The sequence below is a fragment of the Cyanistes caeruleus genome, chromosome 4 (assembly GCF_971803275.1).
Source record: "Cyanistes caeruleus chromosome 4, bCyaCae1.hap1.1, whole genome shotgun sequence".
NCBI lineage: Eukaryota > Metazoa > Chordata > Aves > Passeriformes > Paridae > Cyanistes > Cyanistes caeruleus.
The window spans coordinates 60005137-60028357 of NC_141704.1; the positions used below are offsets into that span (position 1 = coordinate 60005137).

General features: G+C 44.3%; 1 protein-coding gene and 2 long non-coding RNA genes across 6 annotated transcripts in view; 1 reads left to right on the forward strand and 2 right to left on the reverse strand.

Moving 5' to 3' along the window:
* The window catches only part of LOC111929680 (NADH-cytochrome b5 reductase 3-like), a 16103-nt gene extending 2219 nt beyond the window's left edge, over positions 1–13884 (reverse strand). Inside the window, exons 1-8 of one of the 3 annotated variants that reach the window (XM_086885102.1) lie at positions 13721–13884; positions 10133–10264; positions 7895–7967; positions 5034–5140; positions 4113–4242; positions 3142–3225; positions 2932–3017; positions 358–642 (exon numbers count right to left, since the gene is read on the reverse strand). In XM_086885102.1, the coding sequence (XP_086741228.1) occupies positions 532–642; positions 2932–3017; positions 3142–3225; positions 4113–4242; positions 5034–5140; positions 7895–7967; positions 10133–10264; positions 13721–13741 (744 nt within the window). In that variant the 5' untranslated portion in view covers positions 13742–13884 and the 3' untranslated portion in view covers positions 358–531. The remainder of the gene's footprint in view (positions 1–357; positions 643–2931; positions 3018–3141; positions 3226–4112; positions 4243–5033; positions 5141–7894; positions 7968–10132; positions 10265–13720) is intronic. The other 2 variants (XM_086885101.1, XM_086885104.1) reach the window with 2 other exon arrangements.
* A 56-nt stretch (positions 13885–13940) lies between these two features.
* LOC147653682 (uncharacterized) lies at positions 13941–17303 on the forward strand. 2 transcript variants are annotated; one of them, XR_015285696.1, is made up of 4 exons: positions 13941–14488; positions 14719–14818; positions 15015–15122; positions 15478–17303. It is a non-coding gene; the product is annotated as an uncharacterized LOC147653682 (long non-coding RNA). The 2 variants fall into 2 exon arrangements; XR_015285697.1 differs by lacking the exon at positions 14719–14818 and having other exon boundaries at positions 13957–14488.
* LOC111929693 (uncharacterized) lies at positions 15228–21143 on the reverse strand. Its single transcript, XR_002864805.2, has 2 exons — positions 20323–21143; positions 15228–18347 (listed from the first exon to the last, which is right to left on the reverse strand). It is a non-coding gene; the product is annotated as an uncharacterized LOC111929693 (long non-coding RNA).
* Positions 21144–23221: the final 2078 nt, after the last annotated feature.

Here is a 23221-nt window from a genome sequence, read left to right on the forward strand (position 1 = left end):
TTTTCCTACTCTGCCCCAAACTCACAGTGAATACAAGTGTGAATCTATCCTGATGTGGGTGGGCATGACAAGGAATGGTAAGGAAGGTAAACCATGAGGAATGACACTGTTTAGCCTTCTCTTCCTCAATCTTGTTCGGCAAGTTCAGGCAGGGATCTGTGCCTGTGAACTACACAGTGCCTCTGGTACTGCAGCTGCCTCAGGGAGGCTCCAAACACAAGGATAACCTGTTATATTTATGTCTGTGGGGAAGGAGAAAAAAAGGTCACCCTCCACAGGAGACAATGGCAAATATTCAGGTGTAGCCATGGGAAGAACACTGCACTGCCACTGGCCTGAGGTGAGCTTTGGAAACACTTCTCTGTTTACACCTGACCCTGTGTGCATCCCTGTGTGGAGAGTGATGCTACCGGATGCATGCAGACATTCACTAAGCAAGAAATGAATCATGAAGCTCAGAAATACACACATGACACAGCATGTCCCCTGGAAAGCACAATAATACTCAGGAGTTTCACATGAAGTGGCACTTCAGGTCTTACTTTCAGGCGCTGTGTCCAACGTGTACCAACACTTGAAGCGACTGGGATTCTGAGCCTGGATCTCATCGAGCTCGGAACGTAACAGGATATCCTTCTCAGTCTGCAGGACAAGGAAAATAGTGATCACACCCTGCATGTGAGTGCAGCCCTCAGATGGCCACAGAGCAGCAGCTACTGCACAGCCCTGAGAGATGGAAGAGATGATTCAACTGTTTTAAAGACTGAAGAGACCAAACCCAAGTTATTTCCACACCTAGCCTGTGGCAGAGCTAATAAAAGGCTCATAACTTTCCCAAATCCTGACCATGCAATGCCTTCCCTCCACAAATAAAACAAAGCAGAACCATCACTTAATCAGGGAATCAGAAGAATAAAGCCCTTTTTAGCACTATTACATCAAAAAACTAACCATGACTGCACAGAAGTATCTCCCCACCCCTTCACACTGTGCCATCCAGACAGGGAAATACCAGGTTTTTCACCTTTGCCAATTTGAGTATCATGAGCACTGCCATATGGAGACTGGTTTTTAAAAAGCATGGGGAACAAACAACCAAAACGGTATCAAGTTCTAGTTAGAACAATAGACATTACTTAGGGTATCAAGTTCACCTCCTCCCTGATGTAGCATGACTGAAGGCCAAAGGAAAGCCTTATTTCCCCAAGAGCAGCTGCAGCCTGGGCAGGAAGGAAAAGGGTAGGGACTGAAAGTGCTGCCGTCACCTGCAGCCATAGTAATTTGGCATGGAGGTCGCCACCAAGTCTGTAACTGTTGGGAAAAGGAGGAATGTGCAGCAGCTACTCCAGAGAAGGTGTTGTTCCTGGATCTGCAGCTGTGGGTGCTCAAGAAAAACTCCTGCTGGCTTGGGTCAACTCAAAGTGTGCCAGCCAGAAGCACAGTAGGAGTCCAGGTACGCTGTTGTAAATACTTTAAAATATTTTTAAAAACTGCTTTCTATTTGCGGAATTACTGGGTACAAGGACTCTTTAAAGCCAGGGGCTGATGTTTCCATAGGCTGTGGCTAGCAGGCAGGGAACTGTTCCCCAGGCCCTCCTTCCTAGCTGCAGTGGGTTTCCCTTGCTACTAAAGCAGCTACAGCCCTGTGTTAGCCATTCTGAATCATTCCTAGCAAATCCTGGCCCTCCTGGACTGATACCACTGCACTTAATGCCAAATCCAAGGGCTCCAGCCAGCAGCAGAGAGCACTGGCAGAGCTCCTCAGAACAGGGAACCTCAGTACATGGATCATAGCTCCTGGGCAGAAAAACCTCAGGTTATAACTCGGGTACTCACAGAACTGCCTGGGTTGGAAGGAACCTTAAAGCCTTTCCAGTTCTATCCCTCAGGTTGCTCCAAGCCCCATCCAGTATGGCCTTGGACACTGCCAGGGATTGGGCAGCCACAGCTTCTCTGGGCAACCTGGGCCAGGGCCTTACCCCTGTCACAGGGAACAATTCCTTCCTCATATCCAATCTAACCCTGCTCTCTGTCAGTGTGAAGCCATTGCCCCTTGTCCTGTCACTCCGGGCTCTTGTCAAGAGCCTCTCTCCATCCTTCTTGTAGGCCTAGATATGGCCTACAAATTAAATGAGCACACACTGAATATGAGAAGAAAAATAGAGAAGAGCTAAAGAAGCAAAAAACCACAAGCATGAAGTGAAGCTCACCACAAATAATGACTTATAATCCAGACAAATGTTCATTAGAGGGAGAACTTAAAAAGCAGAAAGATTCACAGCAGAAGAACATTAGGTTCCCAGCAGCACACCAACATTTGGTCTATCCAAGAAATCTCTCTTGCAAGGATTCCATGGATGAGAGAGCTTCCCTCTGGCCAGCATTCAGGATGCCACACCTCAAGGAGCAAGAGAAGCATGTAAAAACTGACGTAGAAGGTATGGAAGTGAAAGCAGACAGCCAAGAAGAGTCATAGCTCTGTAACTGAGGGACCTGCTGGAGGACCACAGTTAGTTTTAGTCTCAACCAAGATGTCCTCAGACAGAAAGATTCCACAGACAAACACTGCTGCAAAGCTGGGGAGTTAAAATTGCTGAAAGAGACAAATGTCCACCCCTTTCATGCTTCCACTAAGAAAGACAGCTCTGAAAGTCTGCCCAAACAATTAACTACTTTCACAAAGGAATGCAGGGCTTTAACATTCATAAACTGGATTAGAAACAGAGCAACGAGTCACAGGAAGGCAAACATTAGTAAACATTTCTGTAGTAATGCTAAACCCTCAATTTGTCACAGTGCTTTTATATGGGAGGTTTCCAACATTTCAGTTCACTTCTCCCCTCAGGGCTTGTATCTCTGTAATTTTATTTGCTAAGAGGCGTCCTACTAGGTAAGTAAAACACTATAAACAGAAAAAAATGACAGAATTACCTGATTAGCAAACAGCAGCTGGCAAGTGGTGGGGTCATCTTTGTCCTTTATAATTGCACGAATAATCTGCAGCATTGGTGTTATCCCTGGAAGAGAGAGGCAGGTCCGTGATGTGAGGATGGGGAGTAAATAAGGGACAAGTGGGAAAATGTGAGCCATATGCATCTACCAGCTGTCAGAAAGCACAGATGAATCTTTACAGGTACCTACCAGTCCCCCCTGCAATCATCCCCACATATTTCACTGTCTTGGTAACTGGTTCAGCTTTCTTTTCTGGCCGAATATCAAACTTGCCTGAAGAGAGAAAGAGATGGGAAACACTGAAGCAAGCAGGAAACACCTCCTTTTATCCCTTTCCAGCACATCCTGCTAAATTAACTTAGTTTCAGCCCTGTCACCCCTCCCTCCCAGAGAACAGAAAAGGTGAAGATGTCCTGAACTAAAGCAATCCTGAAAGATAATTTTAAGACATAAGGTGGTAACACCAGACACTGATATGGGTTATGACTTATCCCTGACCACAGCCTACATACACTCCACCTGTATTTCAGTTTGCTCACATCCTATACCCCCAGTGACACGCACAAGCCAAGATTATGGAAACAGCTGGACATTAAGGAATCGATCTGCTCTGAGAGTTTATTTCCCATGAGCAGATTATTTTAAGGGAAACATAAAATATTCAGCATAGTGGGTTTTTTTTTTTTATTTTTCTCTTTTTGAGCTGATTAGCCCATTTCAGCCAAACACAACAGAGTCTGAAGCTCCCCAAAATGTTGTGTTGTATTCATAGCTCTCTTCATCCAGGATAACATGAATGCAACACACAAAGCTCTGAAAAAACACGTGTCGGAGCTCTGCTTCACACAAAACTGCCAGAAGGTTTTTGTGACTCATTTGTGGCTGCATTATACTAACATGAGGTATTTTACATTGACATAAAAGTAATGCCTACTCATAAAATTTATTTTTACTTGGGAAATCAGCAGTGGACAGTGCAAATACCCAGTGTTTTTGTCAGTGTATGAACTATGTCTATATAACCATGGAAAAAACCCATTCCTTACTTGAGAACAGTGTCAATAAAAAGCACTTCTATAGTAATAAGACCTTTTTCCTATACTGTTCTATCTATCTCTTCTATCTGTATGTATCTGTTCTATCTTCCAAACTGGTCTTGCCTTTTCCTTTGTACACAAGGAGGCCACTTGGTCCCCTGAAGTCAATGGTGTCCCCTATTTTCAGGCTGTCCAAGTATTGAGACATCTTTCCCCCATCAGGAAACTTGGGATGGACACCTCTGAAGTAGATCTGTCAAAAACAAAAATGAAGCAGTTCAATCTCACAGCTCAGAGAAGGCTATGTGCCATTCAAATTTTTAGGTACAAGTACTCCTCATGCAAAGAACACAATTACTCCATAAAGAAATGCAATGTCTGACTGACAAAAGATCAAAATGCCACTCCTGCCACAATTTTTGGACAAAGACCAGTGATTTCTCCACTGCAGTTCTGCAACACAGAAAATATTCAGATAACAGACAATAATCAACACCCAAGTTAAAAAGGTAGAAAAATAAAGGAAAATCCCAAACCACTGTGATTCCAAACGTCTAAGCAAAATTCTAAGAGGAAATCCAGTGTAGATATTAATATTTTAAATTCCTAACAGCTTTAAATGATAGGTAGACTAGCTACCGAGAGGCAAAATGAAACTACATTATCACAAGAGTTAAAATCACATTCTTACCAATTACATCAATTATTCCCACTGCCTGGATCAGTAATGATAATGATCACCACTCTCAGTGATCATGATGACCAAAAATTCCATTAGCTTCGGAGGCAGCTTCCCAGTCTTCAGTCAAGGTTAATTCCTTATTCCAGAAAGATTAAAAAGCATACAAACATCTACACAGAGGGTGGAAAATGATGCAGCATCTCATGAGACACCCTCACTAAAGAAGTGCCTGCAAAATGCCATGTGGACTGTAGGTAATGGCACATTCCTGAAAAGAAGCCAGCACACCAAATTTAACATAAAGGCACTGCAAAGGTGGCTCAGAAGATGCCCAGCCTGAGAAGGGAGCGTGACATTCTCACCTTGACAACAAGATCCACAAAGCCCTTGTCATCATCACTGGAAACTGGAGTGTAAGGTCTCACAACCAGAGCTCCATCAATCCGTGCAGACAGGTAGATGTGCTGCCCTGTTGCAGGGAAAAAAAACCCAAAACCTGGTTTTCTTTCAAAAGATTTTTCTTTCAGTGGATGTGCTGGGCTGGTATGGACTGAAATGCAGCCTCAAAGCTCTAACTACCTTATTTTGGGGCATCACTTCTTCCTTTCTTATTTTCCTGACACTGCAACACCTTGCCAGAGTTGTTAGCCATGCAGAGATCTACCTGGAAGGACAGACAACTCCACTGCTAATTCGGTGTGTCAATCATGACTTCATACATTTACATTTACCAAAGCCTGAACAGTACCTGAGATCTTGCAAAAGATGGGATTTGTCTCTTCCATACAGACAAATAAAAGAGACACAGGAGGAGAAAACTGCCCAATGCTGTCCACACATCTTTATTAATGTATTAGTTGTAAACTGCCAGTTTAGTTAAAACTGAGTTTGTAATTGTTCTTGCTTTGACCACAGATCCCTCATGTCTTCCAGGAGCTCTCCAGCTACCTTTGCTAAGGCTGCCTAGACACAAAGGACTTTTCTAACCCTGCCATTCCTCCAGCTTAACATGTGAATGCAGCAATCATGTTTCCATCTGTCACACATCCATCCTCTGAGCTCTCTACAACCATTTCTCTTCTCAATGTTTTTTTTTTTTTCTGAAAAAACAAGAAAAGAACCAACTTCTATGGAAGGTTTTCCTATAGAATTCCAGCATTCTGAAGACACCCAACTGAAGATTAACCAGAAGGGGAAGGAGAGATTTTGAGTTTTGTTTGTTTTATCACCATTAGGTCAATGAAACAAAGCATCTCCAAATGATGGCACAGCTCCTCTGCTGGGGCCATAAAGAGGGGATTTTACCAGGAGCTGGTTTGCAAATTATCATAATGACCATATTACATTAGCTCCAGAAGCAGCTGACCCTTCAGGCATGGTTAATTCCCTACTTCAGAAGGAAGGCTAGGTGAAGGAAGGCTAGGTGAAGGAAGATGTGCTGCCTGGTGACTTGGGGAATGAGCAACCATAACTCACCTGCAGTTGTACATGGATGTCATATTCCAGTAACCCTCCCAGCAAAGCCTATAGACATCCTGCTAGGGCAGACCAGGAGGGAGCTGCAGCAGGGAGCTCCTGTTCCTCCTCTAGGGCAGAAGTTGCTGCAGGCACAGACCCACAGACCCTTGGTGACCACTGCAGACTGTCAGCCTGGACAGTGGGGCTGCTGCTGGGGCCCATATCACAAGAACTGGCACAAAGCAGAAAAGGTGCCCCTCCCAGAGAGAAAATGTGCCTTAGGCACTCACCTGTTAGAGCTTTACCCCACCCTGACAGGACATAAGTTGGCAGCCTCTGCATGGTGCCACATACAACCATCTCCCTCAGAATGAAGCTTTCAGTGTTTTTGGTGATAAAAGGCGAATGCTGGCGCTGGACTAAACAACACCTGCCACCCAACTGCAGCTCTGCTGCTCCCAGCTGCTTTTCCATCCTCTGCAGCTTTCAGCTCTCTCTGCTTCCCAAGTCTAACTCTGCAAACCATTCCTCAATGTCCATTTTGGGTAAGCCAGGGAAAGGAGCTTTGCTTTCATGGCTACTAAAAAGATCAAGAGTGTGGGAATTCCAAGCACAGAAAGCTCTCAAGATCTAAATGCAAGCTCAGACACAGACATGAACACAGGGCTTGATTTAAGCCTTGGAGAAGACTTCCAGAATTAGAATCATAAGCAAGAATGTAAGTTTAGATAGAAAAGACATTAAGCTAAGTAGTGGAAAGTTTTAAGGTTTTAAAGTTAAGATATAGAAGTAGTCATAAGGATAATAAGAAACTTAAGGTATAACAAGTAGTCTTGTGTGTCATTATGATTGGCTAAAAAGGTCTGCACTGCAGCAAAGAAGTATAAAACAAAATAATTACCAATTCCTGTGAGAGTAGAAACATTCTTTTGTGGCTTTAGTTTAGTTTATTGGCTAATTAACCTTTAAAGGACCCTGTAACATGTGGTCTTGTGACCACTGACTAAGAATATCTGGTGAATAAGGAAAAGACACACTCACTCCTTCATGAGACTGTAAGAGAAGAATAATAAATCTTGCTTTGAAAAGTCTTTAAGTGGTCCCATCTCTCTCTCAAATCTCGATACAAAAGATTTTTAACACCCCAAACAAGATGGAACTTAACACCTGAAAAAGGGTTTACGACAACCACAAAGCACAGGAGCCAAGGATCAGTGCAGCAGCTTGTTAAAGCAGAAGTCCTATTAAACACGAATCACAATTAAATGCTCTTTATACAAGCAGGAGGAAACAATGGCACTAAGCTGTTATGGAAGGCACCACACCACGTGGCAGGGCCTTTGGAAACAGCTACCCCTGGGTGATTCAAAAGCTCCATGAAATTCAGAAGTAGATCATCTGGTAAACCGCATGAGTTAGAGAAGTGGATGAGAGCGGTGCCTCAGGGCATGGAAAGGGACTGCAGGGATTCAGCCCCACAGGAATAACACATGCTGGAAAGCTGAGACTGGAAAAGTACAAGTGAAGATCTGTGTTTGTTCCTACTCTCTCCAAAACAAGAAACAAGCTGGATGTTCACTCACATACACTGCACTTCAGAGCCTGCAGACTACTCACAGCAAGAATAATCTTGCAAGAGCTCTCAGTAACAGCTCCAGCCACATGAGCAGTATTCCAAATTCAAAACATAAGGAAAATGCCCCAAGAAAATCTTTTATACTATAATTAATGCAAGCAACACTTGGATCCTTCACAAGGAACATACCTAGAGGGAGACCCAGAACGTGCTCCATGGAAGGGAGAGCAAATCGAAATCTCCTTGTGTCATGACTAACTTCCTGAAAGAGGAAAACCAAAAGAAGTCAGCTCTGTTGTTGGGATTTAATGATTGTGATTTACATCTAAAACAAGACATGTCTGGCATCCTGCAAGATTAAGAATTAATGACACTTAATGATACTTGTGTGCAGATTAAGACTAAGTGCTAACTTTCCAAATATTATGGACATTTACACTGCCTTCTGTGAGAAGGCCACAAGATAAAAATTAATTAGTTCTTCAATTCTCATTTCAAGTTTAAATATGCAGCAGTTCAAGGCCAAAGTACTCTGATTTTCATCTCTCAAAATCAGATTAATTAATCATTTCAATGGAAGTAGCAACCTGGTTCCTTCTGCTACGGTAAGGTCCTTAAAAGTATTTTTCCTGTATTAATTAATTTATTAATCCATAAATGAAATTGAAAAGAGCAGTATTTAGATATGAACAAAATTATGACAATATATGCAGTCCTGCTGGGATAATTAGTCTAATTTTTATTAATAAAGTCACACCTTGAATAAAATTTTGGCAATAAGTAATTAAATATTATTTCTTACATAAGTTTTATGTTTGAAAAATCAGATCACATTCATGGGAACAAAAAACACAACAAAAACAAAAACCAAAAACCAGCATACAGCTTAATGCCTCATCCAGTGACTTTCTGTTTTTAAGGGTTTTGTAACCCTTATTTTTTTTGCTTAACTGTTTTTAAAGTAACCAATGGAGATTAATTTCTTCCTTACAGTTTGTCTCATCTTTCCTTACGACGGTCATACAGATCAAATTTTCTTCACAGTACCTTATTTTAAGGCAAATTCTGAAGGAGAAGGGAACTGATTGGCAGCCTCAAAAGGGCTTCTCTGTACTTATGTGTACTCAGCAGCAGTAACTGCCACTGAAAATTCCTTCAGAACGACAACTAATGTGGACTTCACACTGCTGCTCTCACTCTGACTGCTGCTGTTTCTGTATGGAAATTTCAGCACTGTATTGAAATAATCACTGGATTTTGCCAATAATGCTGCATGCAGAAAGAACAAAGCTCTGAATTCCCACTTAATCATCAATTAAAGTTGAGGAGACTAAACACAAGTATTGGAAGGCCACAATGAGGTCACCCCAAAGCCTTCTCTTCTCCAGCCTGAACAATCCCAATTCCCTTAGCCTTTCCTGACCTCATGAGAAGTAGGGAGACTATAGTAACAGTGTGGTTGCAGTGCACCTGGGAAATAAAATCAGCAATGCAGCACAGCCCAACCACAGGGAAGCTCTCAGTTCCCACAAACCCAGGATTCAAAATGATAGTATTTTTTTTTTGTTTCCTTTGACAGAACCAGTGAAAACCAAGCTATCAGTACACCCTCTAAACCTCAAACAAAGCTCTGTTCCAGTCCAAAATCTTCTGATAAATTTCTGAATGGCTCATAGCTTTAAAAAGTCAACACTAAAAACATCCTCAGATGTGTCATTACACTTGAAAAGCCAAGATTTCTCTCTCATGCTTTTGATGGTGGGTTTATCCAAGGGAAATCCTGACTTTGCAACTTTGATGGCTTTGGTGGCACTTCCCACAAGCTTAGTTACCAATTTCTGATGGCAAGATCCACCCCTGAAAGCATCATGACTTTCCTCCGGTATCCCATCTGAGCAAGAATTTAATTTTGTACCAGGAGGCTTTACTTTTAACAGAGGGAAAGAGAAGCTGAGACAGCTCAGGTGCTGACTGATGTGAGGACTGCATGACCTGAACACCTTCCTTCCTGTAACATGTTACAGTACATCAATCCAGTAACAGGAACCAGTGTCAAAATAGTTCTGACAGCTGCTGTTCAATGCCACTGACCACAAAAAAGCTGCCTGCTCTGCCTGACAGCAGGACTTGTGTCCCTTAGCCCAGCCAGTGGTGCACAGTTTGGGAATTTCTGCTGATGTGCTCCACAACATGAGACACATGTGACCGATCATTTCTAAGGAGCATTCTCCACTCTAAACTGTCTGGAAACAAGCTGCTTGCAGAACTGCAGAACACAGTTAGATCACACAAAGAGCTTTTATAATGAAGTCCTTTCCTCAAGACAAAAGTATCCACCCTGTTGAGACATCACCCAAGCCTTCAGAAGCTGTAAATATTTCACAACACCCATGGAAAGGTCATGCTCAGCACTGCACGTGCACCTACCTCCTTATCAATCAGCCTCAGTGCATACTTCACTTCTGGGTCCTTCAGGGTGATTGCAGGCTGGGGATTCCTGAAAAGCCTCATGAAGGTGGTGTAGATCAGCCATATTGGGTATGTCACAACCTGACGCAACTGCAGCAGCACAGGAACAGAAACACATGTACAGAATGAGAGAGTTATTTGGGTGACAAGGAACAGGGTACCATGCCATGGCAATTTAACCACCAAAAAGAACGTGTTTATTTGAACAGGAAGCATTACTTAAATAATAATAATAAAAAATCCCAAATACACAGATTTGCCATATGAAGACCTGGCATCACTCCTGTGTTGAGGCACTTGCACACCAGCACGGGGCTGCCACGCTGGCCACTGGACATAAAGTGAGGCTGTCACAGCTCCACATCCCCAAGTACCCTGATAGAGAGACTGAATCCCCATCTCCAGCAGGCACACAGATGTGTCACACATGCGTCCAAATACACACAGAATCACAGAATATCCTGAGCTGGGAGGGGCCCATCAGGACCATCCAGTCCAGCCCCGGGCCCTGCACAGGACACCCCAAAAATCCCACCCTATGTCTGAGAATGTTGTCCAAATGTTCCTTGCGCTCTGTCAGGCTTGGGGCTGTGAGGATTCCCTGGAGAGTTCCAGTGCCCAACCACCCTTTGGGGGAACGACCTTTTCGTGATACCTGACCTAAACATGTGGCTGGGCACACTGACCAACACAGCCAGCCACACACAAACAGCACTAATGAGCTCATCCTGTTCCCCTCTGCACTGATCAGGATGAAGGTCCATGAATGGGAATTCCATACACACACATGTGTAGGAGGTGGATCCCCCACAAGCTGGCTTTGCCCTGGCAGTGTGCCCATTCTCCAGGCTCCCCAGCTGCTGCCATCTGGACACAGAGGCCACTGTTGCACAGACCAGTTCACAGGCCACCCCACACGCTGAAGACACCCCATTATTTGAGGTCTTGCACTTGACCCCATGCTCTCTCTGGCAGCTGAGCAGGGCTTTGCCAGCCATGCCACGCTGCTGCTGGGTGCTGGCAGCATGCACACACCCTCCAGCTCCAGAGTCTGGGTGCAGGCACTGGTGCTTCCTCCACCACACAAACCTGTGCCTGCAGAGCAGCACCCCTTCCCTGGGAAATCAGCTAAGCTGCAGGACACAGCCAAGGGACAGCCCTTCTTGTCCTTTTACCATCGTTTCCCCCACATCTGAAGCCCTATAAGACAGGAACAGATTATGCTCTGACACCACACCACCCTCTTTGCACTGGGGCAGGAGAATAAAGTGCACAACTACTTATAAAAATCCTCTTTGACTCAATACTTTATTATTCAACGCTGCAACAGAGGAGAGGGGAAAAGCATGACTATAGCAAAAATAAAAAAAAAATTACCTCAAAGTTCTGCCTGCTTAGCTTCCACTTTCATTTTATTTTAAAGGGACCTGAACAGTATTTTAGAATGTGACAGTCCCTCAAGGAGGCTATAAAAGCTTCCTACATTATTAATAATAAAAACATGGGACAGCATAAATTCTTTCTTAAAATGCTACCGTAGGTTTAAAATGTATCATCACTGTGTACAGCCTGAGGACACACACCATGCTGTATACACACTGCATTTTTCACTTTTATTTGGGAATACTGAAATAGCTCCATACAGGTTGTTTCGGAAGAAGCTGAAGTTGACAGGAAGATTATTCCTTAACTCTCGTAGATCGACCAGATTACTGCAGAGCTCTGGGAAGAACTTTTGTTATTGAGTCAAAAAAAAGGGCAGAGGGAGGGAAGTTGTTCCAAGGTGACAGAGCAGCAATTAAACTCCTTAATGAGAAGTTAACATGCAAGTGAGGTCTGGTGGCAATAGCAAGCTGACTCTGCAGCAGGCGTTTCAAATGAGACATGAATAAGTTAAAACGGTTTCATTTCCAAATGTGGCTATCTAAACTGAACAGAAAAATAGTGCTGCTGTTGTCAGGCAATGACAAATAGTTTTAACACAGCGAAAACCTCATGGAAAACGATTTGTTATTCATGGTCAATTAATGCAAAAGTCTCATGGGATTTGGCCTGGAAAGAAACAGCACACCCAATACTTCACAAAGATATTTTAGTCCCTTACTCAAATCTGTCACCAGGTGCGCAGAAAAAAGGGGAAGAACTGAAGGCTGAATGATTACAACAAGTCATGCTTGCTAAGAAAAGCATTCTCTGGGTTAAAAGTGGCCTATATACTCTCAACAGAGGGCGGATGAAGACATTAATGAAGGTAACTGCACAGCTTCAGGCCTCCAGCAACAGAGAGCAACAGGCTGACCACAAGGCCTAGGAATCACTAAATGGGGACCTTGTGACTCATGATTTCCAGCTGCACAAATCTTTGCAAATAGACAAGGCAGAATTAGTAACTGAGCAGGAATTTTTATTAATGGAAAGAGGCCTCTGTGTGATAACAAAGAGAAAAGCCATGGAGACTGCGCTGCCAGGGTGTGGTGAGCACAGCACAGTCCAACACACAAGCTCCCAGCTTGACACCCTAGCATTGCCCTGCCCTACAAACACAAACCAAACCCTGCTTTGGCATGAGAAACCTTGTACTCTCGGCTTCAAAAACCCTGCTTTTGAAGTAATCTCAGCTAAACATTCTTCTCATCTGTTTCAGAAACCAATGAGAGGATAACAGGATTGCTTCACTTCTGCAGCTTTAGTCTCATCTCCTCTGTCCAATGCACCTTATGAGCAGCTGCTCCCAAACGAGCACAGCTGAATCCAGCTCCATCCTGCCCCTCTTCCAAACCCACAGAAAGAAGTGTTTGAGCACAGGAGCAAAGAGCCCTAACAGGCAGCTGAGAAAAGAGGGTACTGATGCGTGGCAGAGATGACAGCGCTGCAGACCCACTGCTCAGCAAGCGTGATTATAGAAGCGTGAAATGGTTTGTGCTGCAAATAACTTATAGATCATCACGTTCTAACACCGAGGGCAGTGACACCTTCCCAGGTTGCTCCAAGCCCCATCCAACCCGGCCTGGAACACTGCCAGGGATGGGGCAGCCACAGCTTCTCTGGGCAACCTGCGCCAGGGCCTCAGCACCCTCACAGGGAACAATTTCTTCCTCATAGCTACTCTAAACCTACGCTCCTATAGTCTGAAATTATCCCGACGGAGGAAAACACTACAAGCGTTCAGAGCCCCCAGGAAAAACAACAACAGTAATAACAAGAGGTATCCGCGGAGCTGGGAGGGCAGAACTCCCCGGCCAGGCAGTCAGCACAGGCACCAACACCGCCTCGGGCGCCGCAGCCGCGGGACGGCGCCGGAGCCTCCGCAGCGGGACCGAGCGGTGCCCGGGCGGCGGGAGGCCGCGGGAACACGCCGGGACACCCAGGGACACCACCGCGGGAACACGCCGGGACACCCCGGGACACCACCGCGGGAACACGCCGGGACACCCCGGGACACCACCGCGGGAACACGCCGGGACACCGCTACGCCCCGGAGCGCTGCGGGCGGAGCCGGGGTTGGGCAGGAAGGGACCCCGATCCCGGCCGCCCGCCGGCACTCACCACGCTGAGCCGTGCCCCCATCGCTGCCCCGACACACCGCGGGCGCCGCCCCGGCACGTCACACACCGCGATGAACCGCGCCTGTCCCGCTCCGCCCAGTGACGTCACGCGCAGCGCTGGGCTGCGCCCCGCCCCGTCTCGTGACGTCACACATCGCGCCAAACGACACCGGTCCCGCTCCGCCCTGTGACGTCAAACACCGCGCAGGGCTGTGCCCCGCCCCGTCGCGTGACGTCACGGCCCGCCATGGCGGCGCCGTTGTTCCGGGGTATCCCCGCGCAGCCCGCGCTGTGTGAGCGGGGCGCGCCCCGAGCGCCCTTCTGTGCTTTATGAACTGCCTGAATAATCACAGACTGCTTTGGGTTCGAAAGATCATCCAGTCCCACCCCTCCTGCCATGGGCAGGGACACCTTGCACTATCCCAGCTTGCTCAGAGCCACATCCAGCCTGGCCTGGAACACTGCCAGGGATCCAGGGGCAGCCACAGCTTCTCTGGGCAACCTGTGCCAGGGCCTCAGCACCCTCACAGGGAACAATTTGTTGATATGCAGTCTAAAACCACTCTGTGTCAGTGTGAAGCCATTGCTCCTTGTCCTGTCACCCCAGGCCCTTGCCAAGAGTCTCTCTCCATCTTTCCTGGGGGTTCCCTTCAGGCACTGGAAGGCCCCCGCCAAGCTTCTCTTCTCCAGGCTGAACAATCCAAATTCCCTCAGTTTTAAGGATTCCTTAATGGCAATGTTTATCCAAAAAGCTGGGCTGTGCAATAAGGTAACAATGTTTGAGCCAGGCTCCCTTAAATTTTGGTTTACACCAATGTGTGAAAATCAATGACTAATAACAACATGTATCTTTGTGTCCAATGTGAAACACTTCAAATCTCTTTAATTAACATGTCTTCAGTGATTCCTAGATAGTTTCTCCTTAGAAAAGCAAGAAAGATGTATGCTTGGCAGTCCTAAAAATAAAATAATAAAAAAAAGTCCTCCCTTGTCCTCTAGGCTCACACAGAGAGCCCCCTGTGCGCCCAAGCAGGTGCTTTATTTCAGCCTCATGGTTTGCTGAGTGTGCAGCTGGCTCATCTGGCTGTGAGAACATACCGTAAGTCAATCATGATTTACTTATTCAACTTGGGAATTAGCACTGGTAAGTGAAAGAATATTAACAGACCAACCTAATGGTAAGAAGGTTGTGTCCAGGTATGCACATTTAGCTGCAGGGATGGAGTTATTTTTTCCTGGCATTTCTATGACAGGAACATGCCTGGCTCTGTAATCCTCATAGTTTTCTCTTTCAGGATGACAGCTGCTGCACCAGAAACTCCCCAGTAATCCTAGAGACTGTAACACCATTGGCTACAGAGAAGGACTCTGGGACTGAGAGGCTGAGGCTTAGGAAAAGGGAGGTAACTGAGACATGAAGCACATGACCCCTGAAGCACAGGGATCTGGAGTTTGGTGGGAAGCAATCTGGCACGTGTTAAAAAAAAAAAAAGGACTTCAATATGATAGTTGTTTTCGCATTTATATATTAGTTTTTGCATTGATCATAAGTATTTAGATAAGGTATCATATATACCTTTATTTAGCTGTTAGTTAGTATAACGTAATCCACCAGTTTAAGTATGTACTGCATTGCTTGTAGAAATAGCGGTGTGATAAATGCATTACATCATAGGTCTTAGCAAAACACAAAATGTTAAAACCCTCCTGTGTAACTAAAACAATGGTGTAAGGCAGTTATGCTTGTTTCCCCCACAGCTGCTGACAAACCCCTCTAAGTGGTAACAGTGACACAAACCAGAGCACCAGGGAAGAATTATAGAAGAACTCCTTATCAAGGAGTGTGAAACAATAGGACGGAAACACAAGAAGAAATAAAATATATGGACTTTGCTCACAGGATGTCATGCAGATAAGTCAGAGTGTAAAATCAAACAAAAGAGTTCCTGAAACATCAAGAAGCTCACAGGAATGTTTGAATAATGCATGAAATTCATGAATATGCATGTACCCCCTGTAGTGTAGCAATATATAGATAACACTGCCTTAATCTGTGTTCTTTGGCTGTTGGCCAGGAGCATCCCATCAGTGGATTTTTGTCTCTTATTTTATTCCCTATTCAACTTTAAAAAAATTCTTAAGTGTTACCCCGTTTTTCTCACAGGAGAGGCTCCAACTTGAATATTAATATTTAAGAAAGGGTGGAGTGTCCCCGTGTCCTGCTTTCACTGGGCTTTCATCTGGTTGGCTTCCAACTGACTGGCCCAGGCTGCATCTCTGCTGCTTTTCAGTGTGGGTCAGCTTGTGGGGACTTTGCAGCAATAGCCAAAGCTCCCACGGGAATGTCCAACATCCTCAGTGTCTCATAAACTTTCCTCTTCCCTACATCCACATACAAAATGTGACACAAAGTCCTGCTCTCCAGGTCCTTTCCTGGGAAAGGACTGAGCTTGCTATAGATCTGCAGGGTGTTTGTTCCAGCTGGTAGCTTTTACTCAGTCTCCTGGATTGAGCCTGTCCAGCCCAAATGTGTCCTTTGTGCAGGTATGGGCCCTGGCTGTTTTGGTCTAGAAGCCTGTTCTCACTCACACCTCTCTAGATTGACCAAAGAGTGATCCAAGTTAAATAACTCTGAATTAAGCCTTTCCCCCCCCAGGGAAGGGTAGACAACAGACTGGAGGTGACAAACCAACACTTAGCCGTTGGCCACCTTATCTGGAAAAGCAAGATATTAAGGCCAGAAATGTGCAGAGATGTCTACATGCTTTAGAAGCATGTTTTATTCCCAAGGATCTCCTTGATCCTTTATGTCGGCAAAGGTCAGCATCTGATGCTTGAGGTGGTGGTTTAGTCAGGCAGAACATCTTACACAAGTTCCTTTCCCTTTCCTTTGGAAATACTGGTCACGTATGAGTGAGACAGCACCAAACACTCCTCCCATTCCCTTGTGACAAAAAAAGGAGGAACAGAGCACAGAGGCAGCCTGGCCTCAACTCTTGCACAAAATCCATGTTTGCTGCCCTGTGCAATGGGTTTGACAAAGCACTGGCTGGGCTCTGCTGCAGAGGAAGCCAACCCTTTAAGATACCAAGGGTGTTCTCTGCACACTCTGTTTGTCTGCATTACACCTGGGAATAACCCAGATCTAATCTAATTTGCCTTTGATCAGTACTTTGTTTCCTTTTAATCTCCTCTTGGATTTTTGCATTTTTCTTAGCTCAGTGTCCAAATCAAAAGACAGAAGTTTTAAGAGATTCAAGTACACAGCTGGTTGTGAAATTGCTGGTGATGCTATTGAAATGTAATTTTATTAAAGATTAACTTAAAACCACTTACTCCAGTGATGATACTGCTTGTAAGTGAAAATTCCCTGGGCTCCCATCTGGGCTCTTTCTGCTAATGTGTGTAAACAAATTGCAACTTTCTTATTGGCAGAATGTGTCCACTGGCTTTTGTATTTTAATTTAAAGCACAGAAGAATTCCTGCATTCAGCTGATAAACTGGGGCAGTTGGCAAATCCAGGGCACTGGATATTTGTCATTTACCTTGTTTACTCTGACCTGCAACAAATACTAACCAAAAATGATAAATAAAATTTCTGTTAAAATTAAGGATATTCAATTTTGAGATACTTTAATTTCCCATTCTAATGTCAGAAGGAAACACTTTTAAGTGTTTTAAGTGGGCTGCATGTCTTGTTCCCTATGAAATTTTGTGTGTCAGGTGTCTTCATCACCAGGGGCTTTATTTGGCCCTAAATTGAAGTGGTACATGGACCAGAGGTGCAGAATCACTTGTATGACTGGTAGCTAGCATGACTGGTAGCCATTCTGGCTTCTCTATATCCATATATCTAGTTTAGACCTAAAGCTACGCTTTTCAGAAATTAGTGATGATGAATAATAAAATGCTACAAGTACCAACCAAACAACAATAAGCTTTAAACCACCTGAAGGCTGATTTAGTCACATAATGAAAGCAAGCTTCCCAGGACAGGCACTGGAATGGGTACTTGTACCTACCAACACTTGTTACCACTTGCTTCCAACAACACATGCAAAATTCTGCCTTTCTAAAACATTTCCAGGTTATAACATCTATTCACAAGATCACACTTAGGAGTTTCAGCTGTAAATAGTGAAGCATTTGCTTGGTTTCTTTTCTTCCCCACTTATGCTTTCTTTTTTTGAATCTCAGATTAATTATCATCTTCCCTTCTACTGTCAAATAATAACTGGATACAGAATAACAAGACTAGAATGCCCTGTCCATTTCAAGGCTTTCAGACTTGCAGTGCTTCTTTATGGGCTCAAATTTCATCCAGAGACATAAAATCTATTTGGCAAATAATCCATGACACAAGAGAAGGTGAGGCAGGAGCCTGCTACAGGTGCCTCTGACTTCCTGGTGCGAGTGTTCCTGCGATGAGATCAGTGTGAGCTGTCGTGTTGTCCTTAGGCTCCTGAGGGAATTGGCACCTCCTGCCTCTCCTGTGCCTTCTTGTCAGGCTGAGTGACAGTCCTCAGCAGGCAAGAGGACTGCTCCATGCCTTGGATTAAAGGAGGATTGCTGAGCTTCTGGCTGCCTTCTCCCTGCTCAGAGTATTTCCCAAGAGAAAAACTTCTTCCTGGCATGGCAGGTGGGTAAGAGACAATCATACTAATTCTCCTCTTACAGGAAGGGTAGGGGGGGACAGGATATATGTTTGTAAAAGGGTGGATATTACATGACATGCAGCAGAGCAAGAACCCTCTTCCTCTTTCTGTTCTGTTTTACTGACTCACTGTAGTGTAAAACATCGGTGAAGCTACTGAACCAGTAGCTTAAAATAAAGGTGATGCTAAAATCGGATTGCGCTTAAACATAGCTGGTAACTTAGAATCAGTTCTTCAAACATCAGCTGCCTGCCCAGGACCTTGGCAGTTGTTCCACTCTCATGTTTGCCCCTTAATATTTATTGCCTTTTTCCTTCCACCTACAAAACCTGCCTTATTTATCCTCTGGCATTTCAAATACTAGCTTTAAAGAAATACAATGAAAAAATAAATAAATAAAATAGAAAACATAGACACTGGCGTAAGATGAAAATCTAGAGAATTGTTTCTATCTTCTCTTAGCCATAAAAGCTGTTTCATGTCTTTCACAACATTTGAACCAAGTTTTTAAATGATTGGAAACTTCTTGCAGCTGCTCATCAGGTATTCCAAATCTTTTTCTTCTCTATGTAAATATTAAAGGGTGTATAAAATTGCATGTCGTTGAAAGGATCTCTAAAAGTAAATTTATTTTGGAGAAAGTGTTCAATCTGACCTTATTTGCAGGGCTGCATGTGACCCATTTGCAATACCTGTTTTTCTTGCTCTGGCACTGTTTACTTGGTCACATTATTTGCCACTGAGATTTAATTCTCTTAATGTCTTGAGTAATTTCTGATTTATAGCAATAAAGTCTTCTTGGAGCATTGTTTTGGGTAGAATGAAGAATAAAATGCAGATGTTAGATTATTTTGCTGTAAACACACTGCTGGTGCATCAGTTGCTATTGCAAAGCGCCTCTGCCAGGTTTTCCCAGCTCTTAAAAGTGCAGACTGAGTATTGTTACTGGGGTGGTGCTTTGCTCATCCAAACAAGCACATCCAAACAAGGTTCCAACTGGACAAAATCCAATTGGCCAGACTTCTCACACAGAAGTAATTAATTCTATGTGAAAGCATAAATCTAACAACTCAGAGCTTTCACCCCAGGGAATAGACTGAGAATTGATGATAAAAATCTCTGGTTTGAGTCACCCATGCCATTGAGTTGAAAACCAGGAAGAAAATAGCCAATACTGTTTTCCAGGACAACCTTACCTACGTGCATGGTGTGTCATGGATTTGCACAAAGGTATTGGGCATCTTCTCATTGAAGCTGTCTCACCTTGTATGTGTAAGCTAAGCTTATGGCCCTTCTTAAAGAAATACTACCCAGAAAGTTTTTATAAGATGACTGTGTAAGTTACTAGACAAATATTTTACTTTGGCAAGGGTATATTTTTTCTAGTCTTCAGTTACAGCATAAACAGATGTTTGGAAACTATCTGTTCCAAAGTCCAAAATCCATCCATCTGTTTGGAAGCTAAAGGGACAACAAAAAAGGAAAGGAAAAGTCCATGATGATATTGTGGTAACACCTAGCAGAGATAAAGGAGAGTAAAGGCTTTTACTTCGTAAAATTTAGTGATTTCAGTTTTGGGACAAGTTTCCTGAATGCAGGAATACGTTTAGTAGAAGTATATTTATTGAACAAAAATGAGGATTGAAATATGTAGGTACACTCTTGCTGTAACCCTCTCCTGAGTAGACACCTTGGGCTCATGTGATATTTCATATTTTTAAAGGAGGAACGGTCAAACAGAGCCCTACAATGCTTTATAAACACAGGACAAATCTGCCAAGAGCAGACCGAGAGCAAGTGGGTATTAAAGAGAAGACAGATATCTCCTAGATAGGTGAGTGTTATGAAAATACACAAATATAAAAAAGAGGTATATAAAATACTGTATCTGTGGAACAAAATATTATAATAAAACCCAAGTGACACCCTCCCTAATGTTCCACATACCTTGGATGTTCAGCAGGCAGCAGTCCTCTTTACCAGTAGTAGTTCCTTCCAAAGTAAAAACTCTGTTAAACATAATATGATGGTTCTCAAACAGACAAGATAAGCTGATGCAGAGGAGCAGACAGCAGGAGGGTCCAGAATGCAGCACAAAAGCGATCCAATAAAATTAGGACAGTCCAAGGTAAAGGCTTGAAGTTTGAAAAACATCTCCAGTACTGTTCTTTGAACTCACCAGTCCTGTCCTTGGGCCTTCAGCTGAGCTGCTGAAATGAGTAGTTTTCTGTTTGGTGTTGGTTTGTAAGCTTTTTTGAGAAGGGCTTGCTCTTTGTAAGACTCCAGGAAGAATTTGGAAGTATGGCTGAAAATAAATAAAACTGGTGCTGTTGGTGGCTTCTGAAGCAGCTCCCTGGGACGTTGAGCAGGGACCTTCTTTGGGCTGCCCAGCCATTGTTGACGAGGTGATAACACAAGCCCCATTTATGTACAAGCAGAGCCTGGGGTTTGGGCAGGGGCTGAATGAAGTTCCTCTGTGACAACCTCCTTCTTCTCCACTGTCAGATCCATGCAAGTACCTGCTCCAGGCACAAATCTTCCTTCACATTCTTGTTTAACCCTGGCAACAAACATATCCTTTGGCTCTTATACTAGAATTTTTAATCCTTTTCCTCTTTTAAGGTATTGACACCTGTTCAAGCCTAATTAAAAATTTAAGTGATCTTTTAGGTTTCCCACCCACAGCTATCCCAGAGTACCAGTGAGCCCGAGGGAAAATGGACTGTCAGTGCCTCCAGCGTTGCTCAGGAACACAGCAGCTCAGATCCAGAGTTACAGGCAGGATGAGGTGTGGCAGCTGCCCTAGTTACAGTTATCTGCCCTGCCCTCTTGCCCTTGCCACAATCTTTGTTTGCTCTTTCTTCTAGAGAGCATGGAATTTGCCACTGGCAGGAGGATGCAGCGAGTTATCTCCATCCTGGCCAGAGCAGAAGGAGAAAATGTAACACCAATCAGAGGTTTAGAGCTGGGCTTGAAGGTGCCTTGGTTCAATCTGGGAGAACCAGTTATTAAAATCATGGCAAGTTGCCCCAAGAGCTATTTGAAAGAAATGCCAATTGTTAAGACATTTCTGTACTTCTTTTCTGGAAAACATCTCTTTTGGAAAAGAATTCAAAATTTTCAAGCAGTTATTCTCTGGGCTTTGATGCATGTGCTGCTTTGTAACTGATTGATTCCACTGTCAGTCATTTAAAGGTAAATCCGCTTCTCTTTTTCTCCACTCTGTTGTCTTGATCCCCTCTTAGTGTGGGCATAATGTACTTGAAACTGGAGCTATCTCTGGGTGCTTCATCACAACAACAACTGTCGTGGTGGTGTTGGCCAACGCTGGACAAATGCCAGGCACCCACAAGGGTCATTCACTCGCCCTACCCTGCCACAGTTGGGCAGAGGAAAGAAAAAAAATTAATGAAGGGTTCATGTGCTGAGATAAGGACCAGGAGAAAACACTCTAAGGGCAAAATAGGCTTAGCTTAAAAGTACAAAGTGAATTTAATACTAACAGAATCAGAGGAGGATAATGAGAAGTAAAATAAGCCATTAAAAATTTTTCTCCCAGCTCCTCCCTCCTTCCCACCAAGGATGCAGAGAGACAGGGTATGGGAGTTTGGTCAGTTCACCACCCAAGATCATCTTCCACTGCTCTGGGAGAGAAGTCCTTCCCGTGAAGGGAAGTGAGACCGTGGGGTTCCTTCCTACGGGAGACAGCTCTCTGTGAACTTCTCCAGTGTGACTAGAATGTCATGAGCAGCAGTGCTCCCAAAACTGCTGTGACGTAGATCTCTCTTTCCATGAGGTGCAGTCCTCCAAGGACAGGTTGCTCCAGCCTGGAAGCAGGTCCCCCTCTCTCCACTGGGTCTCCCACTGGATCACAGCCTCCTCCAGGCATCCACCTGCTCTGGCATGAGCACCTCTCCCAGGGGCTGTGGGTGGATCTCTGCATCCCCCATAGATCCCCATGGGCTGCAGGGGAACAGCTGCCTCACCATGGTCTCACCACAGCCTGCAGAGGAACCCCAGCTCTGGCTCCTGGAGCACCTCCTCCCCCTCTTCTCCATGACCTTGGTGTCTCCATGTTGTTTCCCTCACATGTTCTCACTTCCTCCTCTTCTCCGACTAGGAAAAGAACTGTGCCCACTTTGTGTTTATTTTCTTCTTAAATTTGTTATCACAGAGGTGTTACCATCACCTCTCATTGGCCCAGGCTTGGCCAGCAACATGTTCATCGTCAGAGCCATCAGGGATTGGCTGTGCTGGACACAGCAGAAGCTTCTAGCAGCTTCCCACAGAAGCCACCTCTGTGCTCTCCCCACCACTACCAAAAACCAGGCCATGCAAAAGCAACACACAGCCCTTCCTAAATCTTCTTGATAGACAAATGCACAGACTTCTGAAAACTGTACACTAATATGCAGGACAGGACTCCATTAAAAATAAGGGAAGGAGAAGCTTGGGCAGGTATGTGCATCAGAGATAAGTGCATGAGGGATTTTTATTGAATGAAGACATGGTGTTTAGAGCCTTACTTGCCCTTTGTCACCACTACCTTTATGCTGGGATAATCACATGGCAAAGGAAAACATTCTGTGTGGAATCTTGCTTGAAGGAAAAAGGGAAGAGTTTGTAAGATTGCTGCTAGAAAAGCATCGTAGAGAGAATTTTTTGCTTCCTGTTCTGTTGGCAGTGTTGCTGCATGCTGGTAACAATTTCCTGCTTACCTCTGGTTTGTGTGCAGAATCCTTGAGAATGAAACATCACCATCTTCCTTTTCATTTAATTGAATGGAAAACCACAAGAAGACTTATCAACAAGAACTTTGTTGTCTGACAATCTAAAGGAAGGCTCA